The sequence below is a fragment of the Aethalodelphis obliquidens genome, unplaced genomic scaffold (assembly GCF_003676395.1).
Source record: "Aethalodelphis obliquidens isolate GAN/ISIS:26980383/991018 unplaced genomic scaffold, ASM367639v1 scaffold94, whole genome shotgun sequence".
Lineage (NCBI taxonomy): Eukaryota > Metazoa > Chordata > Mammalia > Artiodactyla > Delphinidae > Aethalodelphis > Aethalodelphis obliquidens.
Genome location: NW_020838038.1, coordinates 1,182,365 through 1,202,047, shown reverse-complemented (window position 1 = coordinate 1,202,047; position 19,683 = coordinate 1,182,365). Strand labels below are relative to the sequence as shown.

Here is a 19,683-nt window from a genome sequence, read left to right as displayed (position 1 = left end):
TCGTCCCTTTCTGGGAAGGGCACGGCGTGTCGTGGGCACTACACTTGCTCCAGCGTCCTAGGGAGAAAACACCACAGCCTTTCCCGCCCCATGAAAAGCACCATTCTGCAGGTGGGTCTAGATGTTCCCCTTCCCGGCCGGGGAGAAGGGCCAAAGATGCCCCTCTCGCGCAGGGTGGACGCGGAACAGCGCTGGCTCCTGCCCTCTAGACTCTGCAGCGCGGGCTGAGCAGGTGACCGTCGGTAAGGCGGGAGGCGCGCAGAGTTACTTACCTGGCCCGGCGCGCACGGGGCGGGGCGGGGAGGGGCGGGGCCGGGGTGCGATCCCAGGCCGTGATTGGTCCGCGCCGCGCCTGTCTCCATGTGCCGCGCGGCGGAGGCACAACATTCAAGTCCGGGGGCGGGGCAGGCGCGCGCCGGGAGGAAGCGGCCGCGCGGCAGCTGCGGAGCGTCGGGGCGGTGGCGGCCAAGGCCGAGGCTGAAGCGGTGGAGGCTGTGGTGAAGGCGGCGGCGCCTCAACCGGGGACGGTGCTCCGCTGGGCCCCCTTTCAGGCTCTATGGAGGCGGCAGCAAGCGGGGGCTGCGGCTCTGGACCGCCGCTGCTGCTGAGCGAGGGCGAGCAGCAGTGCTACTCTGAGCTCTTCGCGCGCTGCGCCGGCGCCGCAGGCGGGGGCCCCGGGTCCGGGCCCCCTGAGGCCGCCAGGGCCGCCCCCGGCGCGGCCACCGCAGCCTCGGGCCCCGTGGCCGACCTGTTCCGGGCGTCGCAGCTGCCCGCCGAGACGCTGCACCAGGTAGGTCCCCGCGCCCCTGCCCCTGTGGGTCTGTGGGGACCATTTCTACGGGGACAGGGGGCGGGGTGGGGCGACAGGGCTGCCGACAGGCACCCGGAGGCCTTGGCCAGGTTGCGGAGAGGGGCTTCGCAGCCGGGAATGGCGGCGACGCCCTTGTCCCCCAGGGGACACCAGCCTCCTCCGCAGCTCAGCAGTGCTGGGTGCGCTCCTCATCTTCCTCCCCTGAGGCTGACGGACACTCCCTCCCCTCCCCGGCCGTTTCTGGGGCTCTGCAGCCGCCCAGACCCAAAGTTTGCCTTGTTCTGGAAGTGGTGTTTGTTTTGGCTGATGTCTGGCTTAACCTCTGCTCGAGGCTCCTGCCCTTCCCTCTCCTGGGTGGGTGGGCGCTTGCAGGATTGGAACTTGAAGGGTGTGTGTTTGTAGGGCCGGGGGCCCACCACTGAATGTTGTCCGCTTTATATACTACTTGTAATATATACGTATCTACTATATATATTTGCCCAGTAACATATTTCTGCATATTAGCATTAAACTGGAAAGCCTAATGACAAATTGCAGAACAGGGACACAGGGCTGCAAGAGGACGTCTGTCAAGGCAGAGACAAGCTCCCTATTTAGGGCTAGAGGTGACCCCAGACGTCCACTGTGGGGGACAGTTGTAGTTTCCCATCTTATCATTATTTGGACTTGAAATAGAATTACAAAGTAATTGTGTCATAGCTACATCCTTTTGGCTGCTCCGTACCTGAAAAAGGAGGCGGATGATGCGCAGTAGATACTGTTTTTGTTTTGTGCTTTCCTTTTCTTTTTTTTTTTTAGAATTAATGACTATTAAAAAATTATTTTTGGGTGCATTGGGTCTTTGTTGCTGCATGCGGGCTTTCTGTAGTTGCTGTGAGCGGGGGCTACTCTTCGTTGCAGAGCATCGGCTCTAGGCACTCGGGCTTCAGTAATTGTGGAGCATGGGCTTAGTAGTTGTGGCTCACGGGCTGTAGAGCGCAGGCTCAGTAGTTGTGGCGCACGGGCTTAGTTGCTGCGCGGCATGTGGGATCTTCCCAGACCAGGGCTCGAACCTGTGTCCCTTGCATTGGCAGGCGGATTCTTAACTACTGAACTACCAGGGAAGCCTGGTGATTCTTAATATCAGGCCCCAAATGTGAAATGAACCTTTTCTTAAAAGCTGGAGTCGGTATGAACGTTAACATCAGTTGTATATTTCAAGTGGGGAGTGGTATTTTAAAATCCAGTTCCAAAGGAGTATTGAGGGTTTTATGGTTCACTTATAATATCATTGTGTGTGTAGACTTTTTTTAATCACTTGACTGCATTTTATACTTCTGGGGCATGCATACATTCTGTCTGTTTGTGAGCATAACTGTAGCCACCCTGTAATCTCTCACTTTTCAGAATTCAAGATTTCTGAAAATATAATTAGTATTCACAGACCTTAACATGGCTGTTTGTCCCTTAAGAAGTCCTTGCTATGGAGACAGTTCAGCCTCTGCTGTTGAGCAGTTAAGCTAGACCAGGTAGAGGAAAAGTCAATATTTTAAAACACAAACCACAGCTATTACATGAGGCCCTCAGAATACTCCCAAGCATAATAAATTTATTAAATGCTGTTGCTATTTCACAACTGAAAGAGGAGTAAGTGACTGAGGCCACACAGCAAGTAAGTGACAGCTGGGCACCTGTTAAGGCTTATTTTGTTGTCAGTAATATATGGAGTGTGATAAGAGATGGTGGGCATATTAAATATGAATTATGTTGGTTGACTTCTCCTACGGACTTGGGGAGGGGGCTTTCCTGGTGTTAGAACTTATGCTCCCTTGAGGTGTTTAAGATTTAAAAAGAACTCAAGGCACAGTGCCATTGTATGGATGAGATTATATTCTTGATATCTAGTTGAAACCTGCTTGCAAAAGATGCTGGCAAAAGGGGACATCCCTAGAATATTGCTTGTAGTAAATCTCTCAGAGCTTTAAAGCTCCCTTATTCAGCCCAGCAAAACAAAATATATCCTTCCCCATTAACTTAACGCAGTGCAGTAACCCAATATTCTTCGTACAGGTGGACATGAACATCAAAGTCATCCTGGACAGAGAAATGTAATCAGAAGAGATTCAAACCAAAGCCAGCAGCCGGCAGCCACCTAATTTTTACTGACCACTTTGGTGGTGTGTGGTGTGGTGTGTCTGGGTGTGTGTACTCCCAGTACACATGTGCACTCCATTTATCCTGATTTGCACTACCCCATGAGTGTTGTAGCCTTTCTTTAAACAGATGTAGATGTTTTTAGCCTTTCTCTGTTAAACAGGAACCTGTAAGTTTAATTAAGTGACCCAACAGGTATAACTGCCCAAGTCATGGAGTCATTAACTAGCCCTGGTAGTTTCTATGGTAACAGATTTTTTTTTCTTTTTAATAAGCATACAGTTAAGATTACCATAATGTTCCAGGAAGGTTGAAAATCTTACCTGAAGCAAATGTTCTATAAAAATACTTTACTTTGTCTCCTCCTTGGAATAAAAATAAACCACTATACCTATTACTTTGTTATGGAAGTGAGTTATCTTAGGGATTTTGTTTTCAGTTGAAATACATATATATATATTTTTAATAGACTTTATCTTTTCAGACCAGTTTTAGGTTCACAGCAAAATTGAGGGGAAGGTACACAGAGTTCCCATATACACCCTGCCCCACACATGCCCAGCCTCCCCCATTATCAACACCCCACCAGAGGGGTACATTTTTTACAATTGGTGAACCTGCATTGGTATATCGTAATCACCCAGAGTCCATAGTTTACATTATGGTTCATTCTTGGTGATGTACATTCTTTGGTTTTGGACAAATGTATAATGACATGTATCCATCATTGTAGTATCATACAGAGTAGTTTCACTGCCCTAAAAATCCTCTGTGCCCTACTTATTCATCCCTTATTCTTACTCCCAAACCCTGGCAACCACTGATCTTTTTTACTGTTTCCAGAGTTTTGCCTTTTTCCAAAATGTCGTATAGTTGGAATCACACAGTATGTAATCTTTTCAGATTGGCTTCTTTCATTTAGTAGTATGCACTTAAGATTCCTCCATGTTTTTTCATAGCTTGATGGCTTATTTCTTTTAGTGCTGAATAATATTCCATTGTCTGGATGTACCACAATTTATCCATTCACATACTGGAGGACATTTTGCTTGCTTTCAAGTTTTGGCAGTTATGGATACAGTTGCTGTAAGCATCTGTGTGCATTTAAGTTTTCAACCCCTTTGGGTAGATACCAGTAAGTGTGATTGTTGGATCATATGGTAGGAGTGAGTTTAGTTTTGTAAGAAACTGCCAAGCTGTCTTCCAGAGTGGCTGTACCATTTGCAATCCCCCCCCGGAATGAATGAGAGGTCCTCTTGCTCTATATCCTTATCAACATGTGGTGTTGTCAGTGTTCTAGATTTTCACCATTCTCATAGGTATATAGTGGTATCTTGTTGATGTAATTTGCAATTCCCTAGAGACATATGATGTTTAGGATCTTTCCATATGCTTATTTTCTGTCTTGGATTATATTTTAGTGCATCATAATAGCTTATTTTGAAAGGCGTTTCGGTCTCTTTATAGAGAGGTGTTGATGTATTTTATTTTATTATTTTGTAATAAATTTTATTATTTACTTATTTATTTATGGCTGTGTTGGGTCTTCGTTGCTGCGCGTGGGCTTTCTCTAGTTGCAGCGAAGTGGGGCTACTCTTCGTTGTGGTGTGTGGGCTTCTCATCGCGGTGGCTTCTCCTGTTACGGAGCATGGGCTCTAGGTGCATGGGCTCCACTAGTTGTGGCACGTGGGCTTAGTCGTTGTGGCTCACGGGCTTAGTTGCTCCGTGGCATGTGGGATCTTCCCGGACCAGGGCTCGAACCTGTGTTCCCTGCATTGGCAGGCGGATTCCCAACCACTGTGCCACCAGGGAAGTCATGATTTATTTTAAAACAGGATTCTAGTACTAGGTACAAAAATGTTAGAGTAAAACACTGAAATTAGAAAAAGTAAATATGGATGTCTGAGAAACAGGTAAATAGTTTTTGTTTAATACTTCAAGACAAAGAGCTATAGATGTTAGAGTGATTGGTTTCCCAGGTTGTGAAGTATTTCATTGGTATTGAAAGGCCAGCATTTTACTAGAATGCATAGACTTGGGTTGGATGTGTATTTGAGGTATCTGGTTTCTTTTGTGCATCAGGCACTGTTCTAGATGTTGAGGTTACAGCTGTGAATCAAACACAAACCCCTGTCCTCACAGAGCTTACATTCCAAAGCAGATGTTTTATTTATTTATTTATTTCTTGCGTGCTTGCCACAGGGCTTGTGGGATCTTAGTTCCCTGACCAGGGATCGAACCCGGGCTCTTGGCAGTGAAAGTGCTGAGTCCTGACCACTGGACCGCCAAGGAAGTCCCGCAGTGCAAATGTTTTTATTTTGTAGGGTTTGAGTAAGAAAATATAACAGCTAGAACAAAAGTATCTACCTTAAACTGGCAAGTTTTCTGCTTGATGTAATGAATTAACAAACTATATAGACTCCTTTATAATATCTGTCTTTCAGGATGGTGTCTTAGTCTTTGAGAATGCACAGGCTCCGGACGCGCAGGCTCAGCGGCCATGGCTCACGGGCCTAGCCGCTCCGTGGCATGTGGGATCCTCCCGGACTGGGGCACGAACCTGTGTCCCCTGCATCGGCAGGCGGACTCTCAACCACTGTGCCACCAGGGAAGCCCCCAGTTTTCATTTTTATATGGTTAACTGTTTTCAGATAATATTTTTTATTGAGATATAATTGACATATGATGTATTAGTTTCAGGTATATAACATAATGATTCAATATTTGTATGTGTTGCGAAATGATCATCACAGTAAGTCTAGCTGATATCCATCAGCAAACATAGTTAACAAAAATTTCTCTCTTGTGATGAGAACTTTTATGATTTACTTTCAACATCTTTCACAGACATAATACGGTATTATCAATTTTAGTCACCATGCTATACATGACATCCCCAGGACTTACTTATTTTATAACTGGAAGTTTTTTTTTAAAATATTTATTTATTTTGGCTGTGCCAGGTCTTAGTTTCGGCATGCGGGATCTTCATTGCAGCATGTAGGATCCTTTGTTGCAGCATGCGGCATCTTCAGCTGTGGCATGTGGACTTCTTATTTGGGGCATGCATGTGGGATCTAGTTCTCCAACCAGGGATCGAACCCGGGCCCCCTGCATTGGGAGGGCGGAGTCTTACTAACTGGACCACCAGGGAGGTCCGATAAGTGGAAGTTTGTGCCTTTTGACCACCTTCACCCATTTCACTCACCCCCACCTCTGGCAACTACTAATCTGTTCTCTGTATCTATGAGTTCCAGTTTTTTGTTGGTTTGTTTGTTTTTAGATTCCACATAAAAGTGAGATCATACATACGTTATTTGTCTTTCGCTGACTTGACAGTTAACTCTTAGACTTTAAGGGAAATAGTTATGAAACACTGTTGATTTCGTATTATCAGGGGAAATCATTGAATGGGAAAAAAGCCAGTAAGTAATGTCTGATTGTTTGAGTGGCTTTGATTGAGGAAAAGAAGTAAAACAAAGCTAGGAGAAGTAGAGGATATTTTAAAAATTCCTGCGCACGGACTCACCTTTGGGAAGAACTCATATTTAAGGGTTTTCTTGTAATTCTTTGACGCAACTGTTTAATCGTTAAAAACAACTATAGGCAAAAGACAAAATTCTTGTGAACTTTTTCCAGTTGTTGGATTATTAGCCAGAACTATTTTTTTAATGCAAATGAAACAGTTTTCTGTTTTTACATCTTTATATCATATCCCTTTGTAGCATATGCTTTAGGGAGATAGAGGCCAACATGCTAAAAGGGTAACTTGGAATATGTGCTTTTGAGATAAAGAGTGTTCTTTTTTTGTAAAAGAGAATGAATGCCAGCAGATAAAGGAAGTTCCAGAGTCATACCATTGTCTGGTTAAAAGGAGGACATTTGCTAATAGTACCTTGTTAATAACTCTTATAAAAAATATTTCTGGTGTGTAAAACTAGAGGACTACCCAACAATAAGTGTGTACCCACTACTCAGCATAAGAAGTAAAACAGCCCAGTTAGTGTGAAAGTTTCCTGTGATCCCTTCTCTGGTCCAATTCCCCTTCTTGCTCACCTCAGAGGTTACTACTGTCCTGAATTTGGTGTGCATGATTTGAAAAGTTTTTGTACTTTTATTATAGCTATATGTGTGTGTGTATATATATATATATATATGTATATATATATACACTATATATATATATGTATATAGTGTATATATAGTGTATATATATATAGTATATATATATATACACTATATACATATATATATACACTATATATATATATATAGTGTGTACATACATGTATATATATACACATGTGTCACTAAAATGATAAATTGTTTTGTATGGCTTTTCAACTCAGAAGGAGGAGTATAGTACTCTGTAACCTTCCGCAACTTGCTTTTCCTCTCATTCTTTTGTTTTTGAGGTTCGCCCTTGTTGACACAGGTAGCTGTAGTTCATTTATGTTTCTTTTTAAAAAATCTTCATTACCTGCTCTTCCAATGTCTCATTTATTTATTTATTAATAAATTTATTTATTTTTATTTATTTTTGGCTGCATTGGGTCTTCGTTGCTGTGTGCGGGCTTTCTCTAGTTGCGGCGAGCAGGGGCTACTCTTTGTTGCGGTGCGCGGGCTTCTCGTTGCCTTGGCTTCTCTTTGTTGTGGAGCACGGGCTGTAGGCACACAGGCTTCAGTAGTTGCAGCACGTGGGCTTCAGTAGTTGTGGCTCGCAGGTTCTAGAGCGCAGGCTCAGTAGTTGTGGCACACGGGCTTAGTTGTTCCACGGCATGTGGGATCTTCCCAGATCAGGGCTTGAACCCTTGTCCCCTGCATTGGCAGGCGGATTCTTAACCACTGTGCCACCAGGCAAGTCCCAATGGCTGTAGAGACCTTTATGCTTATGGAAAGTAGGTGGCATTTTTTAAAATATATATATATAGAATGTTACATGACTAGGGAACTGTTCTAAACATGTACAAACATTCAAAATGCCTTCATAGATAGAGAAAGCACACTGGTATTCTTGATACTGTTACAGGACAGTTAATTGATTAGGGTTTCATAGGCTTGCTTTTTTCTAATTTTTTAAAAAATGGAAACAAGCAAACAGACTAATACATTAAACTCCTCTGCACTTGCCACCCCTGCTCAACAACCATCAATACTCGGTCAGTTCCATTCCATCTGCATTCCTACCTTGTTCCTTGCCCCCTCTTTTATCCTGAAGCAAGTCTCAGACATCATATGATTCCATAGGGTTTATCTTTAAGGAGGGAACCTGGGGATGGTCAGAGGGGATGGGAACATGCATGGGTTTAATACCTGTGGCTTATGGTTAAATGGCAAGAGTGAATGATGGGGGGCTTCCCTGGTGGCACAGTGGTTAAGAGTCCGCCTGCCGATACGGGGGACACGGGTTCGTGCCCCGGTCTGGGAAGATCCCACATGCCGCAGAGCGGCTGGGCCCGTGAGCCATGGCCGCTGAGCCTGTGCGTCCGGAGCCTGTGCTCCGCAATGGGAGAGGCCACAACAGTGAGAGGCCCACGTACCGCAAAAAAAAAAAGAGTGAATGATGGTTTCATATCATTGAGCCATTGCCAGTCTTTAAGGTAATGATTTTTGAGTACTGATTTAAAATAAATCATCTGGGGCAACCAATAGGGAGATTGAAAAACAACGTGAAGACTAGAAATACAAGATGGATTTGAACATTGTCCTAGTTTCCCACGCATAACTGGGGAATGCTCTACTTTAAGGGTATAGAAAATTGGTTTTGAGGAAATCTTGAGGTTTTTTTTTTAAAGGCTGTGCCACACGGCTTACGAGATCTTAGTTCCCCATTGGGGATTGACACCCCCCCCCTTCCCTGGCAGTGGAAGCCTGGAGTCCTATCCACTGGACCGCCAGGGAATTCCCTTGAGTTGTTTTGCTAATTATTGGTAACTTTTAAAAGAGGGTTTGGTTCCTTTCCAGGTTTTTTCAAACTTTCTGTTTGTTTCCTATAGGCAAAGGGTCTAGTATTTTGTATTTATATTATTCAGTACACGTCTATTAGTGGGCGACTGCCTTAGTCCATTCTGGCTGCTATAACAAAATACTACAGACTGGGTGGCTTATAGACAACAGACAATTATTTCTGACAGTTTTTGAGGCTGGAAGTCCAAGACTAAGGTGCCAGCGTGGTTGCCTTCTGGTGAGAGTTCCCTTCTCGGTTCATAGCCCGTGACTTCTCACTGTGTCCTCGCATGGTGGGAAAGGCTAGGGATCTCTCTGGAGCCTCTTTTATAAGGCAGTAATCCCATTCATGAGGGCTCCACCCTCATGGCCTAAGCGCTTCCCAAAGGCCTCACTTTCTAATACTATCACACTGAGCATTAGGATTTCAACATAGGAATTTTGGGAGGACATACATATTCAGACCATAGCAGCAACCAGCCAACCTGGGTTGCTCAGAACTGAGTTGTTTCTTAGGGCATGGTACTTTCCGTTTTCAAACCAAGACAGTCCTAGGCAAACTTGGATGGTAGGTCACCCAGTCTTTTGGTTACTGCACTAGTTATTTATTGCTCTGGAATGAATTTCCAGAAATGTAAATTGCAGCTTAATACAACACATATTTGTTACTAATTGTTTCTATGGCTTAACTGGGTCTTCAGCTCAGGGTTTCACAAAGCTGAAATCAAGGCATTGGCCAGGTGGCCTTCCTCTTTGCATCTGGGGACCTCTTCTAAGCTCACATGGTTGTTGGTAGAATTCAGTGCCTTGTGATTTTAGGACTGGAGCCCTCAGCTCCTAGAGGCCACCCGCAGTTCCCTGCCACATGGCCCTCTCCATAGGCAGTTCACAACATGACTGTTTGCTTCTTTAAGGCCAGCAGGAGATTCACTTTCTCCAGTCGCCTTAGACGAGCGACATCCCATCACCTTGCCATATTCTCTTGGTTCAAAGCAAGTCACCGGTTCTGCCTGCACTCAAGGGGAGAGGATTATAAAAAAGCACAGATTACCAGGAGGTGAGAATTTTTGGAAGGGGGGTCATCTTAGGATCTTTCTACCACACTTGCCTTCCAGAGTTTTCTGAAGCAGAAAATTATTCTGGTTAGCTTTGGGGGGTCAGAATAGATATGTTTTTGCTCAGCCACTCATGTCAAATTTCTTTGTCTTTAAAAAAACATTTTCATGCATAATTCATTTTCTTATGCCAAGTAGGACTGGCAAATATCTTCTTAGGCATTATTTTCAATTTTAGTCTTTAGACAATTTGTTTTTCCTCTTAACTAGTAGGAGGCGGGAAAAAAAGTGGAAAAGCAGATGTGAATGCTGTGCATGCTCACTCCTGCACAGAATAAAGCAGGCCTTTTTAACCTGGGTCCAGCTCTCAGGGGTCTTTGAACTTAGATGTGGGGAAAAAATACAGTTTTCTTTTTACTGACCCCTAACTGATATTGAGCATTTCCTTCTATTATGCATTGTAGGCAATAAACCACAGTAGCATTAGCAATTCCTGTGACTTGATCACTTATAGAAATAGAACTTTTATTTTAAATTTTATTTATTTATTTTTTTGCGGTACGCGGGCCTCTCACTGTTGTGGCCTCTCACTGTTGTGGCCTCTCCCGTTGCGGAGCACAGGCTCCAGACACGCAGGCTCAGCGGCCATGGCTCACGGGCCCAGCCGCTCCGCGGCATGTGGGATCTTCCCGGACAGGGGAACGAACCCGTATCCCCTGCATTGGCAGGCGGACTCTCAGCCACTGCGCCACCAGGGAAGCCCCAGGGACTGGTTTTGTGGAAGACAATTTTTCTGGGGGTGGGTGGGGGATGGCTCAGGCAGTAATGCAAGTGACGGGGAGCAGCAGATGAAGCTTCAGTTGCTTGCAGGCCACTCACCTGCTGTGTGGCCTGGTTCCTAATAGGAACCCGGGGGTTGGGGACCCCTGCTGTAGACACTGGCTGATCTTATCATTGTGTTAATAAACACATGTATTTCCACCACAAACTTGTTTTTTTAAATATTTGATAGCTGAAGTTCAATATATTTTGTTTACAGTCCTGTGTATTTTATTTTTGGTCACGCTGCTCGGCTTGCAGCATCTTAGTTCCTCAACCAGGGATCGAACCTGGGCTCTGTGAGTGAGAGTGCCGAGTCCTAACCACTGGACTGCCAGGCAATTCCCAATAATCCTGTATATTTTAAAAAAATTTTTTGTTAGAGTATAGTTGCTTTACAATATTGTGTTAGTTTCTTTTGTACAGCAAAGTGAATCAGCTCTACGTATACATATATCCCCTCTTTTTTGGATTTCCTTCCCATTTAGATCACCACAGAGCATTGAGTAGAGTTCCCTGTGCTATACAGTAATCCTGTGTATTTTAAGTGTTTACTTTTATGCATTTAAATTTATTCTGAGAAGAGGTCAATGCAGGCTGCCCAAGGAGGGTCCAAAGCACAAAAGTGGTTAAGAAGCCCTGCTTGGAAGACTTGTGAGGTGTCTAGAAATTCCAGTTCTACGTAGCTAATTGTTTCCAAAGTCAGAATGGTAGCAGCAGTGCTGGCAAGTCTGGGTCAGGAATGAGATTCCATAAGGCTCTTGTTCCCCCCTCCTCCCCTGTCTGTCCTGTAAGGGGGAAGGAAGCCCAGAGTGAATGGATGCTCAGCTGCTTCCTCCAGGACCTCACCCTCAAGTCCGTGCTGCAGTTCCAGCTCTGAACCCTCTCTGCTCTTGACCTTTCTGTCTGGCCCTCTCAATCTCACTTCACTCCAGAGAGCCCCTCTGGAGCACGCGCCAGCTGGCTATTGGGCCTGTTTTATTTACCACTATTATCTCTACTTCAGAGGCTGGCTAGAACATGGACTTATAGGAAAAAGTGATTTTTACAGACTGGAGAAACTCAGCTATCCTCATAATTTAATTCAGGACCAGGAGAGGCTATTAATATTAGGCTAGTAGTAAATATTTGCTTTGACTTAATTCATTTGTAACACTTTGCCCTCAGTTTACAGAAAAATATTTTTGTTCAGCCTCCTGGGGGTAATTAAGTGTTTCACCTGTGTTAATTTACTGACTAATTGAAGTAAATCCCATAAATGCCAGCAATTAAGAATTGTTTGTTTTTTTCAAAGCAGGCTTTCTTAAATGCATAATGTTTGCCCCTGATGCCTTCAAAAGAACATATTTAATACAGTGATCTCTTTGTTTCTCCCTTAGTTCAGGGTCAGCCTTGTGAAAAACAGATGATTATACACGAACAGCTTTTTGCCCCAGGAGATGTTTGATGTGCTTGCCTTTTGAGTTTGTTTTTTTTTTAGGCTCTCTTTAAAATTATTTAAAAATGTTTGAACTCCTGTCCTTTGCATACGCTCTGGTGGTTTTATGGTCCTATTACTGAGAGATGGCAATGGAAGTGAAGCAGTGAAATTAGCACGTGGATGTTTAGCTTCTTTTAACTTATTCTTTGTTCTAGATCAGGGTTTCTCCACCTCAGCACTATTGACACTTTGGGCCAGATCATTCTTTACAGTGAAGCTGTCCTATGCATTGTAGGATGTCTAGCAGCATCCCTGGGCTCTACTCACTAGATGTTAGTATCTGTCCCTTCCCCAGTTGTTACAACCAAAATGTTTCCAGGGACTTCCCTGGTGGTCCAGTGGCTAAGACTCCACGCTCCCGTTGCAGCGGGCCTGGGTTCGATCCCTGGTCAGGGAAGCAGATCCCACATGCCACGGCTAAGAGCCCGCATGCCACAACAAGAACAACAGAAAGATCCCGCATGCCGCAACGAAGATCCCATGTGCGCAATTAAGACCTGGCGCAGCCAAATAAATAAATATTAAAAAATAAAAATAAAAAAAGAGAAGCAACCTTTAAAAAATAAACCACAAAAATGTTTTCACACATTGCCAAATGCCCCTGGGGCAAAATCTACTCTGGTTGTAGATATATGGTGTCTACATATATACAATCATGGTAGCAGCTACCATTTATTAACTGATTACCATGTACTTGGCCTTGTCCTATAACTTGTAGAGCGCTCATGTCATTTAACTCTCACACCCAAGCCACGAGGTTAGGTATTATCATCCTCAGTTCGAAGAAAACAAAACAGAGGCGCAGAGGTTCAGTAACTTGTCCACAGTCACGTAGATAAGTGACTTCTAGTAGTCCTTTAAAGAATTATCTGGGTTGGAATTCAGTCTTTGTTTTTATTTTTAAATTAAAAAAAAGTTTTAAAAATTCATTTTATTGAAATATAGTTAATTTACAGTGTTGTGTTATGGAATTCCGTCTTTGTTAAAGAGGCAAACTAAAAAAGAAAGGGGGGTTTCCTGATGACCTCTCAGTGGAGAGGCTGTTGCTTCCATGGCAGTTCTGTCTAAGTGTGGGAGTTCTCGCTTGAAGCGGTGATCATGTGGGCACGTGTCTGAGTAGGGTTTGGACCGTTTCTGAGGTGCTTCTGTGGTAGGGTGAAGCAGAACATGGGACAGTCTCGGGGCCAGGCCGATTCAACTTTGAGGCCAAGGAAGCCATCAGCAGTTGGGGTTCTCAGGGTCCCTCAGGCGTGGTGTGCCCAGAGGTTGACTGAGAGCGGGAGCGCGGAGGCGTGGAGCGCAGTGGTGGCTGGCGGCCTCGGCCTCCCTGGTTCTGAGGGGCCAGGGGTGGGAATGTTGCTGTCAGGGCTGCGAAGGGTACTTCGCCTGCAGGAACAGTGGTCTGGAAGGGCATGGTCATTGGCAGCCCCGTGGCCAGGAGGGCGTGGGGTGGGAGCTGAGGGACAAGTGACTGGCTCTGTCCCCTGCTGGCTGCCGTGCTGGAGGCCGGAGGCATGGGAGCCTGCATGTGGAAGCTCACGGAGGCTGGCCTCTCGCGCAGAGTGTGGGCCGAGGGGCTGGAGGGGGCTCTGGGGGACGGATGGAGGAAGAGCCAGCTCAGGGTGCCGGTTGGGCTGGGACCCAGAGCCCTGGATCCTCGGGAGAAGGGGGCACAGCCAGTGTGGGGAGAGTGGGAGTCCACTCGCGATGGGCCGGCCTGCTGCCCTGCCCTCCAGGAGGGCTGAGAGGGCTTCTTCTCGCTTCTCCCGGGAGGCCTTGAGGCTATGGGGGTGTGTACGAGTGGGTGCTTTTCGATCAGAGTGGGGCAGGCATTTCCACCGGTTGCAGTGTTTGTTCTTGTTCAGGGCACCGGGAAACATGCAGCCATGGAGCCTCTGGGAGCTTCTGTGAGGACTGGCTGCACATGGTGGGAACGGCACCCTAGAACTGGAGATGAGTTAGTTCAGGGGAGTGGAAAGTGTATTATAATATTTAGGGATATGGCCTCGTGTTAGTTTGGCTTTTTTCTTTCCCTGAAGGATAGGATTCCTGTAGGGATTCTTCCTCATCCCAAAATAGCTGTGTGTGTGTGTGTGTGTGTGTGTGTGTGTGTGTGTGTGTGTCTGTCTGTCTGTCTGTCTGTCTGTCTGCACGCACGTGCGCGCGGACTCAGGATTTCTCTGTGCATTGCTCAAACTCACCAAGGCCCTGTTGAGCAAACCAAGGCTGTTAAAAGACGTAGAATCCTCCTCATATACTGCAAAGTAAACTCAAACGCAAAGAAATAGCTTGGTTTTTTTTTTGCATTCTTCATGGGCTAGCATATCTTCTGGAAAACTTGTTGCCATGGCAATGGGATATTACCTACCTCAGTAGTGTACTACATAAAAATAGCCTTTTGTGTCGAGGGTGATGTTGGTGACAGGTGGTTGGGTGAATGTTTAGCAGGGTGCTTTGTCAGCATTCCATTGTTTAAGGTTGTGAAATAGAAATGAGTATTGATTTGCTCTTCTCTCTCAAAATGCAATTTAATCTGTAAAGGGCAGGTAGTGGTGCTCTGTATTGTGAATTATGTCTTTCTTTGCATGTCAGGTAAATATGATTGAAGCCACCTCTCATGGTGATAAGGAAATGTCTTCTCTATTTTTTCTGTTGATGCTACACGGTGTGCAACACAGGATTGAGTGGGGGGCACGTAGTATAATTCTCTCATTCTTCAACAAATGGTTCTTCCTAAGTGCCTTGTCCTTATAAATCCAAATGTGGCACATGGTCAGGTGGACTAGATGAGTTCTGAGCTGTTGATCAAATACTCATTTCTTGCAGGTTCTTAAATGGAACAGATTCTTGATGAAAGTCAGTTTCCTCTGCTGGTTTTAGCATTGGTTTCATGTGTAGCCAAGGATGGACTCTTGACCCTAATCCTGAATTTTACTTGAAAAAAATCCTTTGGGCAATTTCTTAGTGGTAACTCTCAAACATTTGTCATCCTCTCACCTTCCTTCTAGAAATTTGTCTTATATGTAAATAACAGCTTCCTAGTGCTGAAATAAAGTTTACTCTAGTTTTGAGAATTTTAGACTCTCAAGAAATACCATGGCTTGGAGTTTTAGCCTTGAAAGTTATTGCTCTAATTCTCATATGCATTGTACTACTACAGAAATGGAATCATTACCTTTGTATTTTCTCTTGGAGTCAGTATGAATATGTTTTTGCTGATGATATCAGAAATAGTTGGTGAATGGCTTGCTGGGTACCCAGTACTATTCTTAGAACTTTTTTTGTGTATTAACTCACTTAATTCCCATAAACATTCTGAAAGGTTTTTGTCACTGTTTTCCAGATGTGGCATACTTATTAGTATGCCTTTTGGTTTCTGGTGAGTAAGTACTGTGCTATGTAAGACTTGATTGCTCCTTCTTGCTTACCAGTGTGTTGAAGTGTTTCTGATACTGAAAGCATTCTTCTGCCAGGGGATGGCCAAACACAGCCCATGGGCCAAATCCATCCTGTTGCCTATATTTTTTTGTATGGCTTATGAGCTAAGAAGGGTTTGTAAATTTTTAAAGTGTTGGGAAAAAATAAAAATAATGTTTCATGACACATGCAAATTGCGTGAAATTCAAATTTCAGTTTCTGTAAGCAAAGTTTCCTTGGCACACAGCCACACTCAGATGTTTACGTATTGTCCGTGGCCTATACGCACTAGAATGGAGGGCTGAGTAGTTCTCACAGACACTATATAGCCCATAGGACCTAGAGTATTTACCGAAGAAGTTTGCCAACCCCTGCTGTTTATTCTTCTACATCTAGAATGGGAGATTGTATTGAATAATAAAAGCAGATGGGATTTATGTACAGGTTCTCTTTTGGTGTGTATTATACTTTCCTCTCTTCCACTTGTTACTGTTTTTACTAGCGTAGTTTCCTGTGCTATGGCATATCTCAAATATACTCGATTTCAGCGCTCTTTCTATACCCATATTGGTTTTTATCATAACAGATATTCATAACCCTTCCCAAATCAGGGAGTGTAATGAATTTTATCATTTTACTAGTTAATATGTTTCCTTCATTAGGTCAGTAATTGTAATTCCCCCAGCTCTATTTATTTCTAACTATATTGCTTTCTACTTTTGGGCTATCGGCCAACATAAACATTTGATACTTTAGTAATCCTCACTAAACCACCTGCGCTGATTGTGCTATTTCAATATAGTAAATCCTCTGTATGATAAAGATTGTATCTTCTACATTCATCCTTTTGGATTTAACATACTCAACATAATCAACTTGGGAACATTCGTGCAATTATTTTAAAGCAATATGTTTTCTCCTTTTTCTCGTTTCCCCAATTTTTAAATAACAGCTTTATTGAGATGTAATTCACATACCATACAACTTACCCATTTAAAGTATACAATTCAGTTTTTAGAATATTCACTGTCTAGTTCCAGAATATTTTTTGTTGTTGTTGACGTATAGTTGCTTTGCAATGGTGTGTTTCAGGTGTACAGCAAAGTGATTCAGTTATAGGTATATTTATATACTTTTTCAAATTTTTTCCATTATAGATTATTAGAAGATTCTGAATATAGTTACCTGTGCTATACAGCAAATCCTTGTTATTTATCTATTTTATTTTATCTTTTATTTTTTGGCTGTGTCTGGCAGGTTGTGGGATCCTACCAGAGATTAAACCTGGGCCCTTGGCAGCGAGAGCGTGGAGTCCTAACCACTGGACTGCCAGGGAATTCCCTATCTATTTTATATATAGTAGTGTGTATCTTTTAACTCCAAACTAATTTATCCCTCCCTATCCCCTTTCCCCTTTGGTAACCATACATTTGTTTTCTGTGTCTGTGAATCTGTTTCTGTTTTGTAAATAAGTTCATTTGTATTATTTTTTTAGATTCCACATATAAGTGATGTAATAAATAAGTTCATTTATATTATTTTTTTAGATTCCATGTATAAGTGATGTCATATGATATTTGTCTTTCTCTGACTGACTTATTTCACTTAGTATGATAATCTCTAGGTCCATCCATATTGCTGCAAATGGCATTATTTCATTCTTTTTTATGGTTGAGTAATATTCCACTGTATATATAAACCACATCTCCTTTATCTATTCCTCTTTCTTTCTTTTTTTTTTTGAAGTTTTGTTTATTCCATTTCATTTGGTGGGAGGCTCTGTACATCTGGATCTATACCTCATCTTACCTAGGAGTCAGTGTTATTTATTTATTTAGGCTGTGCCGGGTCTTATTTGCGGCATGCAGACTTCTTAGTTGTGGCATGCGAACTCTTAGTTGCGGCATGCATGTGGGATCTAGTTCCCTGACCAGGGATTGAACCTGGGCCCCCTGCATTGGGAGTGTGGAGTCTTACCCTACTGGACCACCAGGGAAGTCCTCTATTCCTCTTTTGATGGACATCTAGGTTGCTTTCATGTATTGGCTATTGTAAATAGTGCTGCTATGAACATTGGGGTGCAAGTATCTTTTTGAATTAGAGTTTTCATCTTTTCTGTATATATGCCCAGGACTGGGATTGCTGGATCATATGGTAACTCTATTTTTCGTTTTTTAAGGAACCTCCATACTGTTTTCTGTAGTGGCTGTACCAATTTTTACATTACCACCAACAGTGTGGGAGGGTTCCCTTTTCTCCACACCCTGTTTCCAGGATGTTTTCACCACCCCAAAAAGAAACCCTGTACCCACTAACAGTCACCTCCAATCCCAATATATCTAGGCCACCAGTGTTTTCAGCGTTCGTCCATGTTGTAGCATGTACCAGTACTTTTTATGGCCCGGAAATATTCTATTGTATGGACATACCACATTTTATTTATCCATTCATCAGCTGATGGACATTTGGGTTATTTCTCCTGTTTGGTTATTATGAATAATGCTGCTGTGAACATTTTGGTACAAGTTTTTGTGTGGATGTATGTTTTCATTTCTCTTGGTTAATTACCTAGGAGTGGAATTGCTAGGTCACACAGTAACTCCATGTTCAGTCTTTTGAGAAACTGCCAGACTCTTTCCCAAAGTGCTGTACCATTTTACATTCCCACCAGCAATATACAGGGATTTCAATTTCTCTACATCTTTGCCAACATTTGCTATTGTCTGCCTTTTTGATTATAGCCATCCTCGTGGATGAGAAATGGGATTTCATTGTGGTTTTAATTTGCATTCTACTGGTGACTAATGATGTTGATGATACCAGATGCTTATTGGCCATTTGTATATCTTCTTTAGAGAAATGTCTAAGCCCTTTGCCCGTTTTTATTTATTTTTATTTTTTTCAAACCACCACTGTTTTGTTTGTTTGTTTATTTATTTATTTATGGCTGTGTGGGATCTCCGTTGCTGCGCAAGGGCTTTCTCTAGTTGTGACGAGTGGGGGCTACTCTTCGTTGCGAAGTGCAGGCTTCTCATTGCGGTGGCTTCTCTTGTTGCGGAGAACAGGCTCTCGGCGCACGGGCTTCAGTAGTTGTGGCATGCAGGCTCAGTAGTTGTGGCTTGTGGGCTCTGTAGCACAGGCTCAGTAATTGGGGCGCACGGGCTTAGTTGCTCTGCGGCATGTGGGATCTTCCCGGATCAGGGCTTGAACCTATGTCCCCCTGCATTGGCAGGCGGATTCTTAACCACCGCACCACCAGGGAAGTCCTTGGTTTTTAAATTAGGTCATTTGTCTTTATAAAGAATTCTTACAACTCAGTATTTTATATATTCTAGATACAAGTCTCCTGTCAGATAAGTGACTTGCTAAACATTTCTCCCATTCTGTGGGTTGTCTTTTTACTTTCTTGATGGTGTCCTTTGAAGCATAAAATTCAAAAATTTTGATGAGGTTATTTACTTTTTGCTTTTGTTACGTCTTTTTTTGGTATCTTATTTAAGAAACCATTGCCTAATCCCAAGATCATAAAGATTTACCCCCGTGTTTTCTTTGAAGAGTTTTATAGTTTTAGCTCTTTTATTTAGATCTTTGATCCCTTTTGAGTTAATTTTTGTATGTGGTATGAGGTAGGGGTTCAACTCCCATTCTTTTGTATATGGCTCTCCAGTTGTCCTAGTATCATTTGTTGCAAAGTTGTCCTAGCATCATTCTTTTCCCATGGCATGGTTTTGGAACCCTTGTCCAAAATCAGTTGACCATAAATATAAGGGTTTATGTTTGGACCGTCCATTCTATTCCATTGATCTGTATTTCTGTCATTATACCAGTACCACACTTTGTTGATTTGTTTTATTTATTTTTGAGGCACATGTTCCCCTTTCCCCCACCACTTAAACTTAGGACATTTCACAATTGGTGGTGTCTTAAATTTCATCAAAACTTGCATACTGTGTGTTAGTGGGTTGGGAAAGGATACTAGAGTCTAGATTGGAGCACTGTTAACTCTTAGGAACTGAATGGGT

General features: G+C 43.4%; 1 protein-coding gene across 7 annotated transcripts in view; it reads left to right on the top strand.

The window, feature by feature from the left end:
* The first annotated feature begins 413 nt into the window (after window positions 1–413).
* The window catches only part of REPS2 (RALBP1 associated Eps domain containing 2), a 233,760-nt gene continuing 214,490 nt past the window's right edge, over window positions 414–19,683 (top strand). For all 7 annotated transcript variants that reach the window (XM_027095715.1, XM_027095714.1, XM_027095710.1 and 4 more), the window contains exon 1: window positions 414–790. In XM_027095715.1, coding sequence (XP_026951516.1) covers window positions 557–790 — 234 coding nt within the window. In that variant the 5' untranslated portion in view covers window positions 414–556. The remainder of the gene's footprint in view (window positions 791–19,683) is intronic.